The sequence below is a fragment of the Ranitomeya imitator genome, chromosome 3 (assembly GCF_032444005.1).
Source record: "Ranitomeya imitator isolate aRanImi1 chromosome 3, aRanImi1.pri, whole genome shotgun sequence".
Classification (NCBI taxonomy): domain Eukaryota; kingdom Metazoa; phylum Chordata; class Amphibia; order Anura; family Dendrobatidae; genus Ranitomeya; species Ranitomeya imitator.
The window spans coordinates 669,404,378-669,422,644 of NC_091284.1; the positions used below are offsets into that span (position 1 = coordinate 669,404,378).

The 18,267-nt window shown below is 44.8% G+C and overlaps 1 protein-coding gene and 1 long non-coding RNA gene across 2 annotated transcripts; one reads left to right on the top strand and one right to left on the bottom strand.

Annotated features, from left to right (window-relative positions):
- The first annotated feature begins 12,341 nt into the window (after positions 1-12,341).
- Positions 12,342-14,234, top strand: LOC138672255 (uncharacterized). Its single transcript, XM_069760227.1, has 2 exons — positions 12,342-12,748; positions 13,241-14,234. The coding sequence occupies exons 1-2, from the start codon at positions 12,702-12,704 to the stop codon at positions 14,160-14,162; spliced, it is 969 nt and encodes a 322-aa protein (XP_069616328.1). The 5' UTR covers positions 12,342-12,701; the 3' UTR covers positions 14,163-14,234.
- Positions 14,235-15,770: 1,536 nt separating this feature from the next.
- Positions 15,771-16,423, bottom strand: LOC138672256 (uncharacterized). Its single transcript, XR_011319674.1, has 3 exons — positions 16,139-16,423; positions 15,904-16,054; positions 15,771-15,817 (listed from the first exon to the last, which is right to left on the bottom strand). It is a non-coding gene; the product is annotated as an uncharacterized lncRNA (long non-coding RNA).
- Positions 16,424-18,267: the final 1,844 nt, after the last annotated feature.

An 18,267-nucleotide genomic window follows, 5' to 3' on the forward strand; every position in this document is an offset into this window, starting at 1 on the left:
TCACCCAGTCAGGGCGCGAGCGTTAAAAATTGTACCATACAATCTGTTGAGCAATTTCTCCTGAGCATGCTGATACCCCATATGTGGGGGAAACTACTATTTGGGTGCATGATAGGGTTCGAAGGGTAAGGAATGCCATTTGACTTTTTGAATGTAACATTTTCTGGAATAATTAGCGTATGCCATGTCGCGTTTGGAGAGCCCCTGAAGTGCCTAAATAGTCTAAACCCCATACAAGTGGCACCATTTTGGAAACTAGACCCCTCAGTGAACTTATCTAGATGTGTGATGAGAACCTTAACACCCCAGGTGCTTTATAGAAGTTTATAAAGTTGAGCCGTGAAAATAAAAATAAATACATTTTTCCCACAAAAATGTTTTTTAGCCTCAAATTTTGTGTTTTTACATGAGTAACAGGAGAAAATGGTCCCCAAAATGTGTTGTACAATTTCTTCTGAGTTCACTGATACCCTATAAGAGGTAAAAATTACTTTTGAGGCACAGTACAAAGCTCAGAAGGGAAGGAGCGCCATATTACAGTGCAGATTTTGCTTCACTGGTTTGAGGGTGCCATGTCGCATTGGCAGAGCCTCTGAGGTATCAGAACAGCAGAACCCCCCCATAAGTGACCCCATTTTACAAACTAAACCTCTCAATGAATCTAGGGGATCAGTAATCATATTGACACCACAGGTGTGTCACAGAGTTTTATGCCATTGGGCAGTGGAGAAAAAATAATTTTCATTTTTACCATCAAGATTGTGTGTTAGCCCCAAATTTTACATTTTCATACTAGAAAATGGGTTAAAATGGCACCAAAATTTGTCCCAAAATTTCTGCTGAATGTAAAATACACCAGTACTGTTTAGCCACACGGTGAGACTCTGGAGGGAAGGAACTCTATTTGCCTCCTGAAGTGCAGATTTTCCTAGAATAGTTTGCGGACTCCATATACAAAGCCTTTAAGTGCTAGAATGCTAGAAAAGCAGAATCCCACTTAATTGACCACATTTTGGAAATTATACCCCATTGGGAATTTATTTACTGGAGCAGTGACGAATCTGATTCCATGAGTGTTTTAAACAGAAAGGTGACATGGGGCAGCAAAATATAGATCATGATCTGGGCAATTATAAATAAATGAAAAAACAGTGTTAATAGTCAATTGTCCAGTTTCAGTTTCTGCCATGGATACAAAGGAATATGACCGGTTACCAAATAACTAACACGAAAAGGGGGGAAGGAAAAAATCCAACAGATAACCAATGGTCTTTAAAAGTAATGCTTTATTGTGAGAGGCATAGAGGCGGTGGCAGCAACAGAAAGCCACCAAACTTGAAAAAGAAAGGGCACTGAGAACCCATATGTGCCATGAAAATATTTAGGGTATAGCAAATATACACAGTACAGGGTACAAGATATATTCGCCCGCATGTAGAGCTAACATAGGTACATATTTAATGCAATCACATGCGGATAGATGTCGTCCCAGCTCCAAATTGAGCCGGACACAAATAGATATAAAGTAGATATATATCATACAGGTAAAGAAATGAATAATACATCACCCAGAAAGTGCAAGCAAATGCAGGCAGGTAGAGGATCCCAGCGCCCGCCCCAACGCGCGTTTCGGAACACCTTCGTCAGGGGCAGGGGTGGATTAAGGGTAGCCAGGGCCCCGGGCTGTTCAGACACTGTGGGCCCCCCGGGTCATGTGACGGGGGTCATGTGACGGGGGTCATGTGACGGGGGTCATGTGACGGGGGTCATGTGCCATACCAGAGCCAGATTATTCCAGAAAAATGGCCGGGCCCTACTCTACTGTAACCTATTAAATATTTGTTAAAATCTGCAATACAATTTAGGTATATTTTGACCAATAATATCACATACAAGGAACAAATACCACCGCACCATGACCAGACCACAAATTACAACCACAGTGATCGAATAATATCACATACAAGGAACAAATACCACCGCACCATGTCAAGACCACATATTACCATTTGGTGACCAAATAGCACATACAAGGGACAAATACCACAACACCATTTCCAGACCACATATTACCACCACATAGTGACTGAATGCTACAATACTGATCAGTAATAAAAAAGAAAACAAAAAACAAACAAACACAATACTATCACTATAAGTGCCAGTATTCACAGGAGATCTGTACTTAGTATGCAGTGTCTGTGTAGAGGTAATACAGAGATCACTGGTGGTATTATACACAGGAGCTCTGTATATAATGTATATGGAATACAGTGATCACTGGTGACATAGTACACAGGAGCTCTGTATATAGTATACAGTGTATAGTGTCAGTGTATAGGTAACACTGACTCACCAGTGACGTCTCTAGGTGAAGTCCTTCATCTTTCATCCAGCAAAGACCGCCATCATTTTTTCTAGCCAGGACTCGTTTCTGCAGGAAATAACACAGTTATCTCGAGCTCCGCTTGCAGAACACATTACTTAATTTTTCACAACTTCTACATTACAACACGAAGAAAAAAAGGCGACAGTGTCACTCTGCACAGTAACAGGACCGCCCCCCCATTTAAAACAGTATACTCAAAAAAATAAAATAAATACATCACTGCAGTAATAATATCCCTTAATTAGCCCCTATGGTAATAATATTCCCCACCCTGGCCCCGTGTGTCTCATTCCTGGCTCCAGTCATATGTTCTCCCATCCTGCACTCATGACTATCCATTCTACACCATATGATCTCCCCATCCTGCCCCATCTGTCTCCATCGTATCCATCCTGCCCCATGATCCAATCCTGCCCCGTGTCTCCAATCATGCCACGTGTCTACATTCTGCCCATGCCTCCAGTCCTGCCCCCAGTGTGTCCAGCAATCTGCCCCAGTGTGTCCAGCATATTACCCCCAGTGTGTCCAGCAATCTGCCCCAGTATGTCCAGCATATTGCTCCAGTGTGTCCAGCATTGCCCCCAGACAGTGTGTCCAGCAATCTGTCCCAGTGTCTCCAGTATTGCCCCCAGTGTGTCCAGCAATCTGCCACAGTATGTCCAGCATTGCCCCCAGACAGCGTCCAGCAATCTGCCCCAGTGTATCCAGCATATTACCCCCAGTGTGTCCAGCATATTACCCCCAGTGTGTCCAGCATATTACCCCCAGTGTGTCCAGCATATTACCCCCAGTGTGTCCAGCAATCTGCCCCAGTGTGTCCAGCATATTACCCCCAGTGTGTCCAGCAATCTGCCCCAGAATGTCCAGCATATTGCCCCAGTGTGTCCAGCATTGCCCCCAGACAGTGTGTCCAGCAATCTGCCCCAGTGTCCAGCATTGCCCCCAGACAGTGTGTCCAGCAATCTGCCCCAGTGTGTCCAGCAATCTGCCCCAGTGTGTCCAGCAATCTGTCCCAGTGTCTGACTCCAGCATATTGCCCCCAGTGTGTCCAGCAATGTGCCCCAGTGTCCAGCATTGCCCCCAGACAGTGTCCAGCAATCTGCCCCAGTGTGTCCAGCAATCTGCCCCAGTGTGTCCAGCATATTACCCCCAGTGTGTCCAGCATATTACCCCCAGTGTGTCCAGCATATTACCCCCAGTGTGTCCAGCATATTACCCCCAGTGTGTCCAGCATATTACCCCCAGTGTGTCCAGCAATCTGCCCCAGTGTGTCCAGCAATCTGCCACAGTATGTCCAGCATTGCCCCAGACAGTGTCCAGCAATCTGCCCCAGTGTGTTCAGCATATTACCCCCGTGTGTTCAGCATGTTACCCCCAGTGTGTCCAGCATATTGCCCCCAGTGTGTCCAGCATATTGCCCCAGTGTGTCCAGCATAGTGCCCCCAGAAAGTGTGTCCAGCAATCTGCCCCAGTGTCTCCAGCAATCTGCCCCAGTGTCTCCAGCAATCTGCCCCAGTGTCTCCAGTATTGCCCCCAGTGTGTCCTCCAGCAATCTGCCCCAGTGTCTCCAGTATTGCCCCCAGTGTGTCCTCCAGCAATCTGCCCCAGTGTCTCCAGTATTGCCCCCAGTGTGTCCTCCAGCAATCTGCCCCAGTGTCTCCAGTATTGCCCCCAGTGTGTCCTCCAGCAATCTGCCCCAGTGTCTCCAGTATTGCCCCCAGTGTGTCCTCCAGCAATCTGCCCCAGTGTCTCCAGTATTGCCCCCAGTGTGTCCTCCAGCAATCTGCCCCAGTGTCTCCAATATTGCCCCCAGTGTGTCCTCCAGCAATCTGCCCCAGTGTCTCCAGTATTGCCCCCAGTGTGTCCTCCAGCATTGCCCCAGTGTGTCCTCCAGCATTGCCCCAGTGTGTCCTCCAGCATTGCCCCAGTGTGTCCTCCAGCATTGCCCCCCAGTGTGTCCACCGTAACCGTTAGCTTAACAGTCTCCTCACCTGTCCGCGCTCCAGGCGACGAGCTCCTTCCAGCAGCGCACACTCGCCGGCGACTGACAATGACGTCAGACGCCGGCGACGTGTGCGCTGCGGCCGACATCAGCTGCCAGCCTCCAATTGGCTGGCGGCTGTTGTTGTTAACTATTGATGTGCGGGCGCGCGCCCGCACATCAATAGGAAACCGCCGTAGCGCCGGAAGGGGCCCGGTGAGCAGAGGAGAAGGGGCCCAATGCGGGCCCCCTCTCTCTGCCCACCGGATCCGGGGGCACATACATGCCGGCCCGGCGGTGGGCATTCAATCACAGACGATTAGTGGAGGGTCAATCTGTGCGGCAGCCCAGGGCCCCCCCAGACCACTGGGCCCTGGGCTACCGCCCATATTGACCCTCTGATAATCCGCCCCTGGTCAGGGGGCACATTTGTACAGAGAACGGAGGGAGTTTAAAAAGGCCACGCGCAGGAAGTGAACTGTGAAACCGCACCGGATGTACTTCGGCGCTCCCTAGCAACCACACACACGGCAGAACAGGTATCCTCCAGGCTGTGCGTATGGACGACACGTGGGGCCCCACGTGATCCACACGCAACAGAAACCATGGGCGGTGCCGTCTGCCAAAGATGGTAAGTGGGCGCATGCACCAAGGTAAAAGTACAACACAGACCGCCATATAGTCTAAGGGCAAGGACATAGTGATGTATGGGCAAATACCACCCATACAAAAGTCACAACGGCCAATTAGAAATATACCAGTGAGAATAACAAACAAAGGAGGAGTATGTATACAAAGTGCTCCTGCAAAGTACACTGAGGACTGATAACAAGAGAGAAAGAAAGAGAAAGAAAAGAAAAGAAGGTGAGACGATACTACCCAATCTATAACCATCGTTTAACCATATCCCCATTACATGTTAAGAAAATATTAAAGGTAGCTGGATATAAATGTCCATACAGTATATATCACGTATAATGGCACCTAAATTTGTCCCACAATTTCTCAATGTAAAATACACCATATGTGGATGTTGTTGAGTGAAAATTGCAAACTGCCATTATAGTGACCAGTATGTTGAAGTGAACAGTACCTTATAGTGCCCAGCTCATGCTTCAGGAGACACAGACCAGTAAATAAGGCGGGCTATCATCACTACAGAAATGCCAAACATTTGGGTGCAAGATGTGGTTATCAGGATTTGGGGGAGAAAACCCGAGAAGTGGACCCTCTTGATCGTGGCTTCTGAGCCTCCGAGGACGAGCAGACCAGATGAAGCCACCCCCTGTACAGGGAGTGTTTGGAACAGTCCCAAGGAGGATGAAACCTCAACTGCCGGAGACAAAGGGGCGACTAAGGGCTAAGGAGAAGAGAGGACGAGGTAAAGACAGGACCACCGAGGTGGCAGAGACAGCAGAGATACAGGGCAGACAGGAACGGCAGAGACACAGGACTGATCGGATTGGCAGAGACACAGGTCTGGCAGGGACGGCAGTGACACCGTACTGGCAGGAGCAGCAGAGAACACAGGGCAGGCAGGGATGGCAGAGAACACATGGCAGGCAGGAACGGCAGAGACACAGGGCTGGCAGGAACGGCAGTGAACACGGAGCTGAAAAGAATGGCAGAGACAATAAGAATGGAACAAGGCAGAGTCACAGCGAAGGAAACAGACAGGGAGCCAGAAGAGCCTAAAAAAGCGCCAGCAAGAAAGCCAGCGACACCAATAGATACAAAGGCGTTTTACCTGAGTAGACGCAGGAAAGAAATACCCGATGGGTGCCACCATATTGAGGTGGGGCCACGAACTCCCAGAAGCCCCAGCGGTGAAAGGAGCACATCTGCGCATGCTCGGTCTGCTGAAGGGACGAGCACCAGTGAACCCAGACGGAGGAGAGTGAGGAGCAGCGTCGGGATCGTGCCGGCCGGAGAGGTGAGGTAAGTATTAGGTGGTGTGACAGTGGTTTAAAGATAATGGGGCATAGAAGGGAGGTGGGGCATTTGGATTTGGGAGCACAGAATTTGCTGAATTTCTTTTGAGAGGCAAGGAGCCATTTCGCTTTCCAGAGCCTTTGTGCTACCAGTAGCATAAAAGTCCCCTACATTTATGTTAACAGAAGACGGACCTGAGGGGGTGGGGGGGTTCTTGATTTTTTTTGATGATTGAGTTGAAACTTTTATTGGGAACATTTTACATAACATTTAGGACCATATTTATCTGGTGCTCTATGCTGAGCACTTACTTTGAGGTTTCCATCTTAATCTCCGAGTGACGTGATTCAAATGAAACCCCCGAGGGATCCATTCACTATAATGAGGCAGCAGAGTTACTCTGGACTCTGTCTGGCCTTTGTTCAACGTTGTCCTTATTTTCAGAAGTGCACAAAACTGTAGTTGACTGCGCTTTTCTACTCATCTAAAAATACGAACACCACCGGATCACAGGTCAGACAGCGCCCACAGTGCCTCGATCTGCCTCATTATAGGGAATCTTCCGCTGGGGTTTTGTTTGAACTGCGCATTTCAGAGATTTACATGGAAACCCCGATGTAAATGCTCTGTGCAGAGTGCAGTATAAATGTGCGACAAGCCTTACTGTGATATTTGGGAGGCAGAATGAAAAAATCAGCAGGTGAAGAATTGATTTTATTTATTTTTTACCAAATTCCTTGTGTGGTATAAGTGATTTGACGACTTTATCCTTTGGTTCGGTGTAATCACAGCGATACCAGATTCATATCAAGGTTTTATGTTTGGCTGCTGTCACACACTAATAAACACTTTCCCCCATATTTAGACACCTATAATTTCTCCATATTTCGGCTGACATTTATGTGATGTCTTGTTTTTTGTGGGACAAGTTGACGTTCTTATTTGTACCATTTTCGGGCACATAACATTTTTTATCGCTTTCTCTTCCAATTTTTGGGAGGTAGAATTAACAAAACCAGCAATTCAGGAATAGTTTTTGTCTTTTGTTTTTCTATCGTTCCGCGTTTGGTAAAATTGATAAAGCAGCTTTGTTCTCCCGGTTAGTATGATTACAGCAATACCAAATTTACATCTTTTTATGTTTTGGCGCTTTTACACAAGAAAAACTATTTTATAAAAAAAATAATTATTTTTGCATTGCTTTATTCTGAGAGCTATATTTTTTTTCATTTTTCCACTGATGGAGCTGTATGGAGGCTTGTTTTATGTGGAAGAAGATTATATTTTCAGCAGTATCATTTTTATTTACATTCGTCTTTTTGATCGCGTTTTATTGCATTTTTTGCTCAGCGGTATGAGGATAAAGCATTGTTTTTTGCCTCATTTTCTTTTTTTTAATTGTGCTCACTGAAGGGGTTAAATAGTGGGGCAGTTTTATAGAGTGGGGTGCTCCGTACGTGGCGATAGCAAATATGTGTACTTTTTTACATAAATAAATGTGTTTATTGGATTCATTTTTTGTTCTTTATTTGTAGATTTAAAAAAATATATTTTTACACTTTCTAATAATAACTTTAAAAAAAAAACTTTTTTACATTGTCCCAGGATGGGACATCACTCTATAACAACAGATCGATGATCTGGTACTCTGCAATCCTTCTGCACTGCAGAGCAACAGAGCAATGTCTGACAGGCAGCGAAGCCAACTTCCCTGCAGGACTCGAAAGGATCCTGCGGCCATCTTGCCGCCAGGGGGTCACCATGGAGACCATCAGCCTAACACGATTGCATGATGTTGGAGCTTACTGCCTGTGCTATGCTCCTCAATGTCACTGTCACTATTGACTTCGGCATCAGAGGGGTAAAACATCCGCTGTATATATATATATGATAAACCAATGGATCACAATGGCGCTAAACACATGTACCTTCAGCCAAAGCAGCAGGCAATCCAGCTAGTGTGGTGTGTGAAACTGCCTAGATAACGAAAACTGGACGAATAAAAAAGATTGCCGCGCTAAGGGGCACTTATGAATATGTGTGCAGTCCTGTGCAGGGAAGAAAAACTGGCGTGGTGGTATATTCCCCACTGTCCACTGGTGTCCGATGTGGGAGCGTCCTCCAAAAGACTGCAGTCCCCCGTGAACACGCCGCTGGCACAGCGGTTAGCCTCGGCCGATGGCGCCGCTGCTGGAGTAGCGTGGTGAGCGGGGGGCGTGGTCGACTGGTGACTTCACCTGTCCGTGTGTGAGGGATTGGCCTATATACAGTTAGGCCCATATATATTTGGACAGAGACAACATTTTTCTAATTCTGGTTATAGACATTACCACAATGAATTTTAAACAAAACAATTCGGATGCAGTGGAAGTTCAGACTTTCAGCTTTCATTTGAGGGTATCCACATTAAAATTGGATGAAGGGTTTAGGAGTTTCAGCTCCTTAACATGTGCCACCCTGTTTTTAAAGAGACCAAAAGTAATTGGACAATTGACTCCAAGGCTATTTCATGGACAGGTGTGGGCAATCCCTTTGTTATGTAATTCTCAATTAAGCAGATAAAAGGCCTGGAGTTGATTTGAGGTGTGGTGCTTGCATTTGGAAGGTTTTGCTGTGAAGTAAACATGCGGTCAAAGGAGCTCTCCATGCAGGTGAAACAAGCCATCCTTAAGTTGCGAAAACAGAAAAAACCCATCCGAGAAATTGCTACAATATTAGGAGTGGCAAAATCTACAGTTTGGTACATCCTGAGAAAGAAAGAAAGCACTGGTGAACTCATCAATGCAAAAAGACCTGGGCGCCCACGGAAGACAACAGTGGTGGATGATCGCAGAATAATCTCCATGGTGAAAAGAAACCCCTTCACAACAGCCAACCAAGTGACCAACACTCTCCAGGAGGTAGGCGTATCAATATCCAAATCTACCATAAAGAGAAGACTGCATGAAAGTAAATACAGAGGGTTCACTGCACGGTGCAAGCCACTCATAAGCATCAAGAATAAAAAGGCTAGACTGGGCTTTGCTAAAAAACATCTAAAAAAGCCAGCACAGTTCTGGAAGAATATTCTTTGGACAGATGAAATTAAGATCAACCTCTACCAGAATGATGGAAAGAGAAAAGTATGGCAAAGGCGTGGTACAGCTCATGATCCAAAGCATACCACATCATCTGTAAAACACGGCGGAGGCAGTGTGATGGCTTGGGCATGCATGGCTGCCAGTGGCACTGGGTCACTAGTGTTTATTGATGATGTGACACAGGACAGAAGCAGCCGAATGAATTCTGAGGTATTCAGAGCCATACTGTGTGCTCAGATCCAGCCAAATGCAGCCAAACTGATTGGTTGTCGTTTCATACTACAGATGGACAATGACCCAAAACATAAAGCCAAAGCAACCCAGGAGTTTATTAAAGCAAAGAAGTGGAATATTCTTGAATGGCCAAGTCAGTCACGTGATCTCAACCCAATTGAGCATGCATTTCACTTGTTAAAGACTAAACTTCGGACAGAAAGGCCCACAAACAAACAGCAACTGAAAACCACCTCAGTGAAGGCCTGGCAGAGCATCAAAAAAGAGGATACACAGCGACTGGTGATGTCCATGGGTTCAAGACTTCAGGCAGTCATTGCCAACAAAGTGTTTTCAACCAAGTACTAAAAATGAACATTTTATTTAAAATTGTTGAATCTGTCCAATTACTTTTGGTCCCTTTAAAAACAGGGTGGCACATGTTAAGGAGCTGAAACTCCTAAACGCTTCATCCAATTTTAATGTGGATACCCTCAAATGAAAGCTGAAAGTCTGAACTCGAACTGCATCTGAATTGTTTTGTTTAAAATACATTGTGGTAATGTCTATAACCAAAATTATAAAAATGTTGTCTCTGTCCAAATATATATGGACCTAACTGTATATATACTAGATGGTGGCCCGATTCTAACGCATCGGGTATTCTAGAATATGTATGTATATAGCAGCCACATAGTATATAGCACAGGCCACGTAGTATATAGGAGTACTATGTGTCCTGTGGTATATACCCTGTGGCTGCTATATACATACATATTGTAGAATACCTGATGCGTTAATATAGGCCAAGCAGTAAATAACACAGCCCACGTAGTATATAACACAGCCCACACAGTATATAGCAGCCACGCAGTATATATAGCAGCCACGCAGTATATAGCAGCCACGCAGTATATAACACAGCCCACGTAGTATGTAACACTGGCCACGTAATATATAACACAGCCCACGTAATATACACCCCTCCCCCTATACAGTACAGATAATGGCCGGTATACACCGCCTCCTCCCTGCAGTGTCCGCACATTACACAGGATATATATTAAATACACATTATGTATATGTATATATATATATATATATATATAGAGGTAAAAAAGGGAACAGCACAGCTTTTAAACTTATCTGCGGGTGCAAAGCCTTTAGGGAGCCTGTCCACCGGCTATCCTCAGTCCATAGATTCAAACAGAAAATAGGCAGCACTCCATAGTCTTGGATGTCTTGTGCAGTTTATTCAGACCCACATGTCTTAATTGCAACGTTTCGGCTCAGACTGAGCCTTTCTCAAGCAGTGAGTGAACCATTTGTGTGCGTATAAATACATTTCAAACCATAACCAGCCTTAATTAGCCATTAATGGACAGTACATGTGCTTATAAATTCTTATACAAATTTCAATCATTATCATAAAGTGCTACAGTGCATACCTTCTGTGCAAGTGTTGCTGTGTAAACTATATATTACTATACTTGTGGAGCTGCTTACCGGCAATGGAGGATATCTGCACACATCTCGGCGTTCTCTATGCGCAACTGCGCATGTCCGCTACGTCACCGCTCTGTGTTAGACCGCGGACCAATCAGCGCCTACAGCGCCTGCGCAGTAGCGCTATGTATCGCCATTTTGGTAGTGGCATCTCATACAGGAAGGTCAATTCCTTAGTCGGATGACAGCGCCTGCGCATAAAGCGCTGCTCAGCACTAAATCCACCCTTCACTTGCCAGCAAAGATTCCAGCCACTGTGGGACCATACTAAATATAAGGTTGTGGTCCTCACAAACTTCACCACGCATAACAATGCTTTTGTTAGATCGTGCCCTGTGGACATTCTAGCGCTAAACATCGCCCTGACACTACGGGCTCAACCATATCTTAGCTGATGTCCGTAGGTCATACACTCACACGCCTAGCGTCAGGTCAACCCTCTCAGGTCAATCCACCCCAGGCTTAGACTGTATTAGCAATAGCGTTGACGTCCCGGCATACACACTATATCGAAGTTAGAGGTAGTAGACCACTGCTGTATAATATTTTAACTGCTTTATTTATTAATCCATGGTCCAACACAGTATGGGACAAAATAACAATAATATTCCAATCCAAATATATAATTATATGTCCTCCATGCCCTTAAGCATTTCTCCACTGGTCTTCCGCTATATTAGAAGCATCAGAAATCTAAAATTAGAGAAATACAGTTACGTGAGTTACATATGGTTCTCTAAAATTAAAAACAAAAACAAAAAGTCACATGACTGACTCATAAGGACTCTATATAATATACAACGGAGTTCATACACATTATTAAATTATTGTATGCATTTTAAAGTCGGCGTTAAGTCCTCCCGGTCTCAAGGTTTTAAGTTCATAAATCCACATAAGTTCCTTTTTCTTTAATATCAGCTCCCTATCACCACCTCTTCTCTGTATCGGAACAGCATCTATAATTTTACATCTAAGGTCCTTTTCTGTATGTTTGCAGTCAGCAAAATGTTTTGCAACAGGAAGATCCAGTCTGTTCTTTCTTATACTGAATCTGTGCTGGTTCATTCTTGTTTTAAACTCACATGTTGTTTCACCAACGTACCAGAGATTACATGGGCACATGAGCACATATATAACGTAGTCTGAACTACATGTGAGGAATTGATCAATATTATATGTCTTTCCCGTTTTCGGATGTACAAAAGTCGGTCCCTTAACCATATATATGCAATTAACACAGTTCAAACAAGGGAAACATCCTTTTCTTTTACTCCCTGTAAGGTATCTCTGTGTATCTTTCTTTTTGGGGCCGATATCCGATTGTATGACCATGTCTTTGATATTTTTGTTCCTCTTATATGAATATAAGCTTGCCAAAAATACCTGAATTCAAAATGCCACCGCTATATAAGTAGAAATATATTGAACGACAAATTTACCTTTTTTTGCTAACAATACTTGTGAAGTAACCCTTTTTTGTGTTTCTTTTTCAATTTTCAGATATCCGGACAAATTTATATCTTTTTGTCGGCTATCGATTCTGGCATTCGACAGACTGCTCACCATCCTGGCACCCCATTTGACACTGCAAGACACAGTGATGAGGAAGTCCATCTCTGCAGAGGAAAGGCTGCTCATCACCTTGCGGTAAGTAACAATTTTTTTTGTGGGAATGTCGTTAGGTCTCTATTTTACACGTCTCTGTGTCCAGTATGTGTGATTAAACCCACCCACTCCTCTTGTTGGACGGGGAGCACACATACACACACACACGTGAGATACGGGCGAGTGTTGTATGGTAATTCCCGGCCCTGCCGCCTGCACTCTGGAGCTGAGTTTGCACCCACATACCAATACATGGAGCCGCACGCTCCACAACGGAGTGCATGCAGCAGGTCCGGGGATTACCATGCAACACTCGGTCATATCTCGCATGTGTGTGTGCACAAGTCCCATCAGGCCTTTTATTAAGGTTTTTTACACCCTTTGTGTTGTGCTGGGTGTTAATGCCATCATTATTGAATGCTTAACATAACACATGAATGGTGCTGGACGCATATTATAGCGGCCTTAACTTGTGACATATTTTAATTACATTTTTGTGTGACACTTCTAATTTTCTTTTTTGTTTCTTTGCAGATTTTTGGCCACAGGAGAGAGCTATACATCCCTGCACCTCCAATTTAGAGTTGGTAAATCTACCATCTCTAACATTGTGAGGTGTACATGTACCGTCATCTGGCAGAAGTTGCAGCCTATAGTGATGCCTTCCCCAACCGAGGAGACTTGGCTGCAGGTTGCAGCAGGCTTTCAGTCTGTTGCCAATTTCCCAAACTGCATAGGTGCAGTCGATGGTAAACATGTTAGGGTTCAGCAGCCCCCACGATCAGGATCACGCTTCTTTAATTATAAGAAGTATTTTTCAGTGGTCCTGATGGCGGTGGCTGATGCCCATTACAAATTTGTTGCCATTGATGTTGGTGCCTATGGTAGTACTGGGGATTCTCGGGTGTTGCGAACGTCACAGATTGGGATGCAAATTCTTCGAGATGGCGGCACGCTCCCAGCCCCAAGACCTTTGCCGGGTTACACACATCCAGTGCCCTTTGTGATGGTATCGGATGAGGCGTTTCCCTTAATGACAACCCTGCAGCGCCCATACCCACGAAGGGGACTGGATGCCCGACGGAGGATTTTTAATTATCGGCTGAGTCGTGCACGCAGATATGTGGAATGCACCTTTGGGATCATGACTAGTCAGTGGAGGATCTTTCACACTGCCATTCAGTTGGACACAGACACCGTTGATGCTGTGATAAAGGCTTGCTGTGTACTCCACAACTATGCTCGTGAGTACAACACTGACGTAGATGTGGAGTACCAGCAGCCAGTATTTAATCCAGTGGTCAACGAGGGTCTGGGCAGGCCGTCCAACTCTGGTGTGCGTGTGAGAGAATCCTTCACTGACTACTTTATGAGTCCTCAAGGTGCCGTGCACTGGCAATACTCCTGTGCTGGTGTTGAGCAGCCTGACCAGCAGAGAAGGATGCATCTACACTGACCCTCCCCAAAAAGTTGCCGACATCGCTGCTAACTGTTGTGAAAAGATCCCGAAGAATGTGAAACGACAACAATCAACACAAAGTTGTGTTTAAAAAATTTTTTTTTTCATGTTACCCCAAAAAAAAATGTGGTTGTAATTTAAATAAAAAATTTTTTTGGGCTTAATTTCTTTTGTTTCTTTGTATGTCAAAAAAATGTGGCGTGTTTTCAGAAATTAACTGCAGTATGAGATATACAATAGTTAACACATCAACCCCCAAACCACTAATCGATAGCCCATAAACCCAGGACAGCGTCCGACACAGAGGCCTTGTCCCCATTGTGTAAAAACAAGAGAATATTTTTTGAAAAAAACATTTATTGTAAAGAACACAAAATTGTTGTAAATTTTATAAATGATTTTTCAATTTGAAAAAAAATAATTAAACAGCCCCTTTCAAAGCCAACGTGCAACTGGAGCTAGAAACAAAAGCTCAGGTCCGGACACCATACTCATAGAAAAAACACAAGAAAACCACAAGAAAAAAGAAGTACATTATCTCGGCTAATCCTTAAAATTGTCAGTTTATTTAAAATATTAAAAATGAACAAAATATAACAGAAAAACCGTTTTAATACTGAGATATTCGAATATTAGGGAACGGGTGCACCACAACATCCACTATCACATAACAGGAGGGGAGAAGGACATGAGTTGTCAAAGGAGTTATGTGTCCCTGTACATCTCTATGGAGACCTCCAGTGCCAGTACTCAGTTATATTTTTTACTCCTTTAACAACTCATGTTCTTCTCCCCTCCTGTTATGTGATAGTGGATGTTGTGGTGCACCTGTTCCCTATTATTCGAATATCAATACGGTTTTTCTGTTATATTATGTTTTGTTCATTTTTAATATTTTAAATAAACTGATAAGTTTACCGATTATCAGATATGATGTACTTCGTTTTTCTTGTGGTTTTCTGTGCAACTGGAGCTGTAGCCCAATTTACTTTTAATGGAGACAGGTGTACTCGGGAGAATACAGGAAATTTGTTCCCTCTGTTTGTGAAGTTGCTCCCAGCTGCTGCGAACTTCCTCTATCTGTGTAACTTCCTTGGCTGTTGCCCAAATACTGTGGTCTTGTTGCAGGTGTGTCCGGTGTTCTGTGTTGGGGCCTGAACAGTCCCAACACCCCCATCAGAACCTCATTGTATGGCAAAATAGGAGCAGGGTCCTCCAGAGCAGTGAGGGACATCTGGACCATAGACATAAAAAGAGACTGTCTAGCCGGTGGCAGGGAGCGGGTCTTTCTTGCGACAGTTAATGCAAACAAATCACAATGGTCGTCGCTAGAAGATTTTTTTTATAAAATCCAGGGTGTCGGAGTCAATTTGCACCGTTTGGTCCTCATTGTTCTTCTTTGTTTTATTTTTTTTTTCTCTGCTGCCACCGGATAGACAGCCCTCTTCTCCACTCTCACAGCTTCTGCGGAATCAGATGCTTCAGCAGCTGCTGAAGCAGATGTGGATGCAGCAGCTGCTGAAGTGGATGTTGATTCAGCAGAAGCTGTGGGAATGGATGGAGAGATGATCCCTCCCACTCCAGAGGAACTGCCTGCTCCATCCTCTGTGTCGCTTTCCTCTACATCAGCTGCTGACATGTTTCCTTCCGTCCTGTGGGGGGAAAAAAAGATCATTAATAAATTTTTTAGCAACACATATTATATATAAATAATCTTGTGGAGTGGATTGTAACTTACTTTCTCAATGTCCGGCTGGTCACAATGAATTGGAGCTCTTCACTGAAGGGAAAAGTTTTTTTGCTCGGCGACGAGCCACTCTTTGCACAGTCATTAATAAACTTTGTAAATCTGTCCCTGATGGAGCGCCACCGTTGCCTCACATCTTTATCTACAAAAAAAAGGTTCCAAAAAACAACAAAAATTATATTTTTAATAAACTCAAGGTTTGCTAAATAAATGTAATTATAATTACCGATTTGCTGTTGTGTTGCCCCAGGATACTTGTCCCAATCCGGGAACATGTCACGAACAATTTTGGTCCATGCGAGTTCCCGATAATATTTGTCCTTATATGATTCATCAGAAGGGTCCCACAGGGCCGGATAATCACGAACCTACAATGAATACAATAGTGTCATTTCATAATCTATAGAACGACCAAGTAATGTGACAGAAATGGTTTTAAAAAGTTGGAATATATCAAAGTAACCCCTAAATGAACCCAAGCACAAACTAAAAACACAAACACCAATAAAAACGTTCGTGTGCAGTTGTTTTACAACTAGCTCTGGCGACGTCAATCCTGAGTGGCGCGTGCACCAATCATCAAAATTAAGTTAAAAACCCACTATAAACTGAAATAGTTAGGGTAGGGTTAGGGGTAGGGATCATAACCCTAACAGGGACCCTACCCCTAACCCTAAAGGGATCCTAACCCTACCCCTACCCCTAAAGGGATCCTTACCCTAACCCTACCCCTAACCCTACCCCTAACCCTAAAGGGATCCTAACCCTAACCCTACCCCTAAAGGGATCCTAACCCTACCCCTAACCCTAAAGGGATCCTAACCCTAAGCCTACCCCTAACCCTACCCCTAACACTAAAGGGACCCTAACCCTACCCCTAACCCTAAAGGGATCCTAACCCTAAAGGGATCCTAACCCTAACCCTAAAGGGATCCTAGGGTTAATGATAGGGTTGCTATTGTAAGGTGGCATTAAGCCCGGTTAATAATGGAGAGGTGTCAATAAGACGCCTATCCATTATTAATCCTATGAAAGGGTTACTATAATATATGGGGACCCCCGAAAAAAAAAATACGTAGTGTCCCCCTATATTTTTAGGCCAGAAAGGCTAGGCAGACAGCCATGGGCCATTATTTGTGGCCTGGGAAGGGGTTAAAATACCCATGGCTGTTCCCAGGCCATGAATATTAACCCACAGCTGTCTGCATAGCCTTTCTGGCACTAAAATATAGAGGGCCCCCCCAAAAAAAAGTGTTGGGGTCCCCCTATATTTTTAGGCCAGAAAGGCTAGGCAGACAGCCGTGGGCCAATATTTGAGGCCCATGAAGGGGTTAAAATACCCCTGGCTGTTCCCAGGCCATGAATATAAGCCCACAGCTGTCTGCGTAGCCTTTCTGGCACTAAAATATAGGGGGCCCCGAAAAAAAAAGTGTTGGGGTCCCCCTATATTTTTAGGCGAGAAAGGCTAGGCAGACAGCCGTGGGCCAATATTTGAGGCCCAGGAAAGGGTTAAAATACCCCTCGCTGTTCCCAGGCCATGAATATAAGCCCACAGCTGTCTGCGTAGCCTTTCTGGCACTAAAATATAGGGGCCCCGAAAAAAAAAAGTGTTGTGGTCCCCCTATATTTTTAGGCCAGAAAGGCTACGCAGACAGCCGTGGGCTTATATTCATAGCCTAGGAAAGGGGCCATGGATATTTGCCCCCCCTGGCTACAAATATAAGCCCGCAGCCGCCCCAGAAAAGGCGCATCAAAAAGATGCGCCAATTTCGGCACTTAGCCCCTCTCTTCCCACTCCCGTGTAGCGGTGGGATATGGGGTAATGAGGGGTTAATGCCACCTTGCTATTGTAAGGTGGCATTAAGCCCGGTTAATAATGGAGAGGCGTCAATAAGACGCCTATCCATTATTAAGCCAATGAAAGGGTTAAAAAAAACAAACGCAAACACTAGAAAAAAAATATTTTAATGAAATAAAGACACCCACTTTTTGACCATATTTTATTGTTCGCTCAATCCGTCCTGAAGACCCTCGACCTGAAAAAGACGTAAAATAAAAAAACAAATTCATACTCCCTGGCCCTGTCCGCAGAAATCCATCGAGGGTCCCACGAAGATCTTCCATGGAGAACAGACACATCCAGAGATGTGTCTGCTCTCCACGGCTGCAGCAACACACTGACAGGAGCCATAGTTCCTGTCGGTGTGTCACTGCGCATGCGCGAGCGAGTTTACCGGCGGTCATTGACCCCGGTACTCTCGCTTAACGGCAGTGCTGCGTGGGAAAGTTCAACGCAGCTGTACTGCCGTTAACCGAGACGCCGGAGCCATTGAACTCCGGAACAGTACGCGATAC

Coding starts and splice junctions, on each gene's coding strand:
- LOC138672255 (XM_069760227.1), top strand. CDS start 12,702: ATGAGGAAGTCCATCTCTGCAGAGGAAAGGCTGCTCATCACCTTGCG. Junction 12,749..13,240: donor AGGCTGCTCATCACCTTGCG/GTAAGTAACAAT, acceptor GTTTCTTTGCAG/ATTTTTGGCCACAGGAGAGA.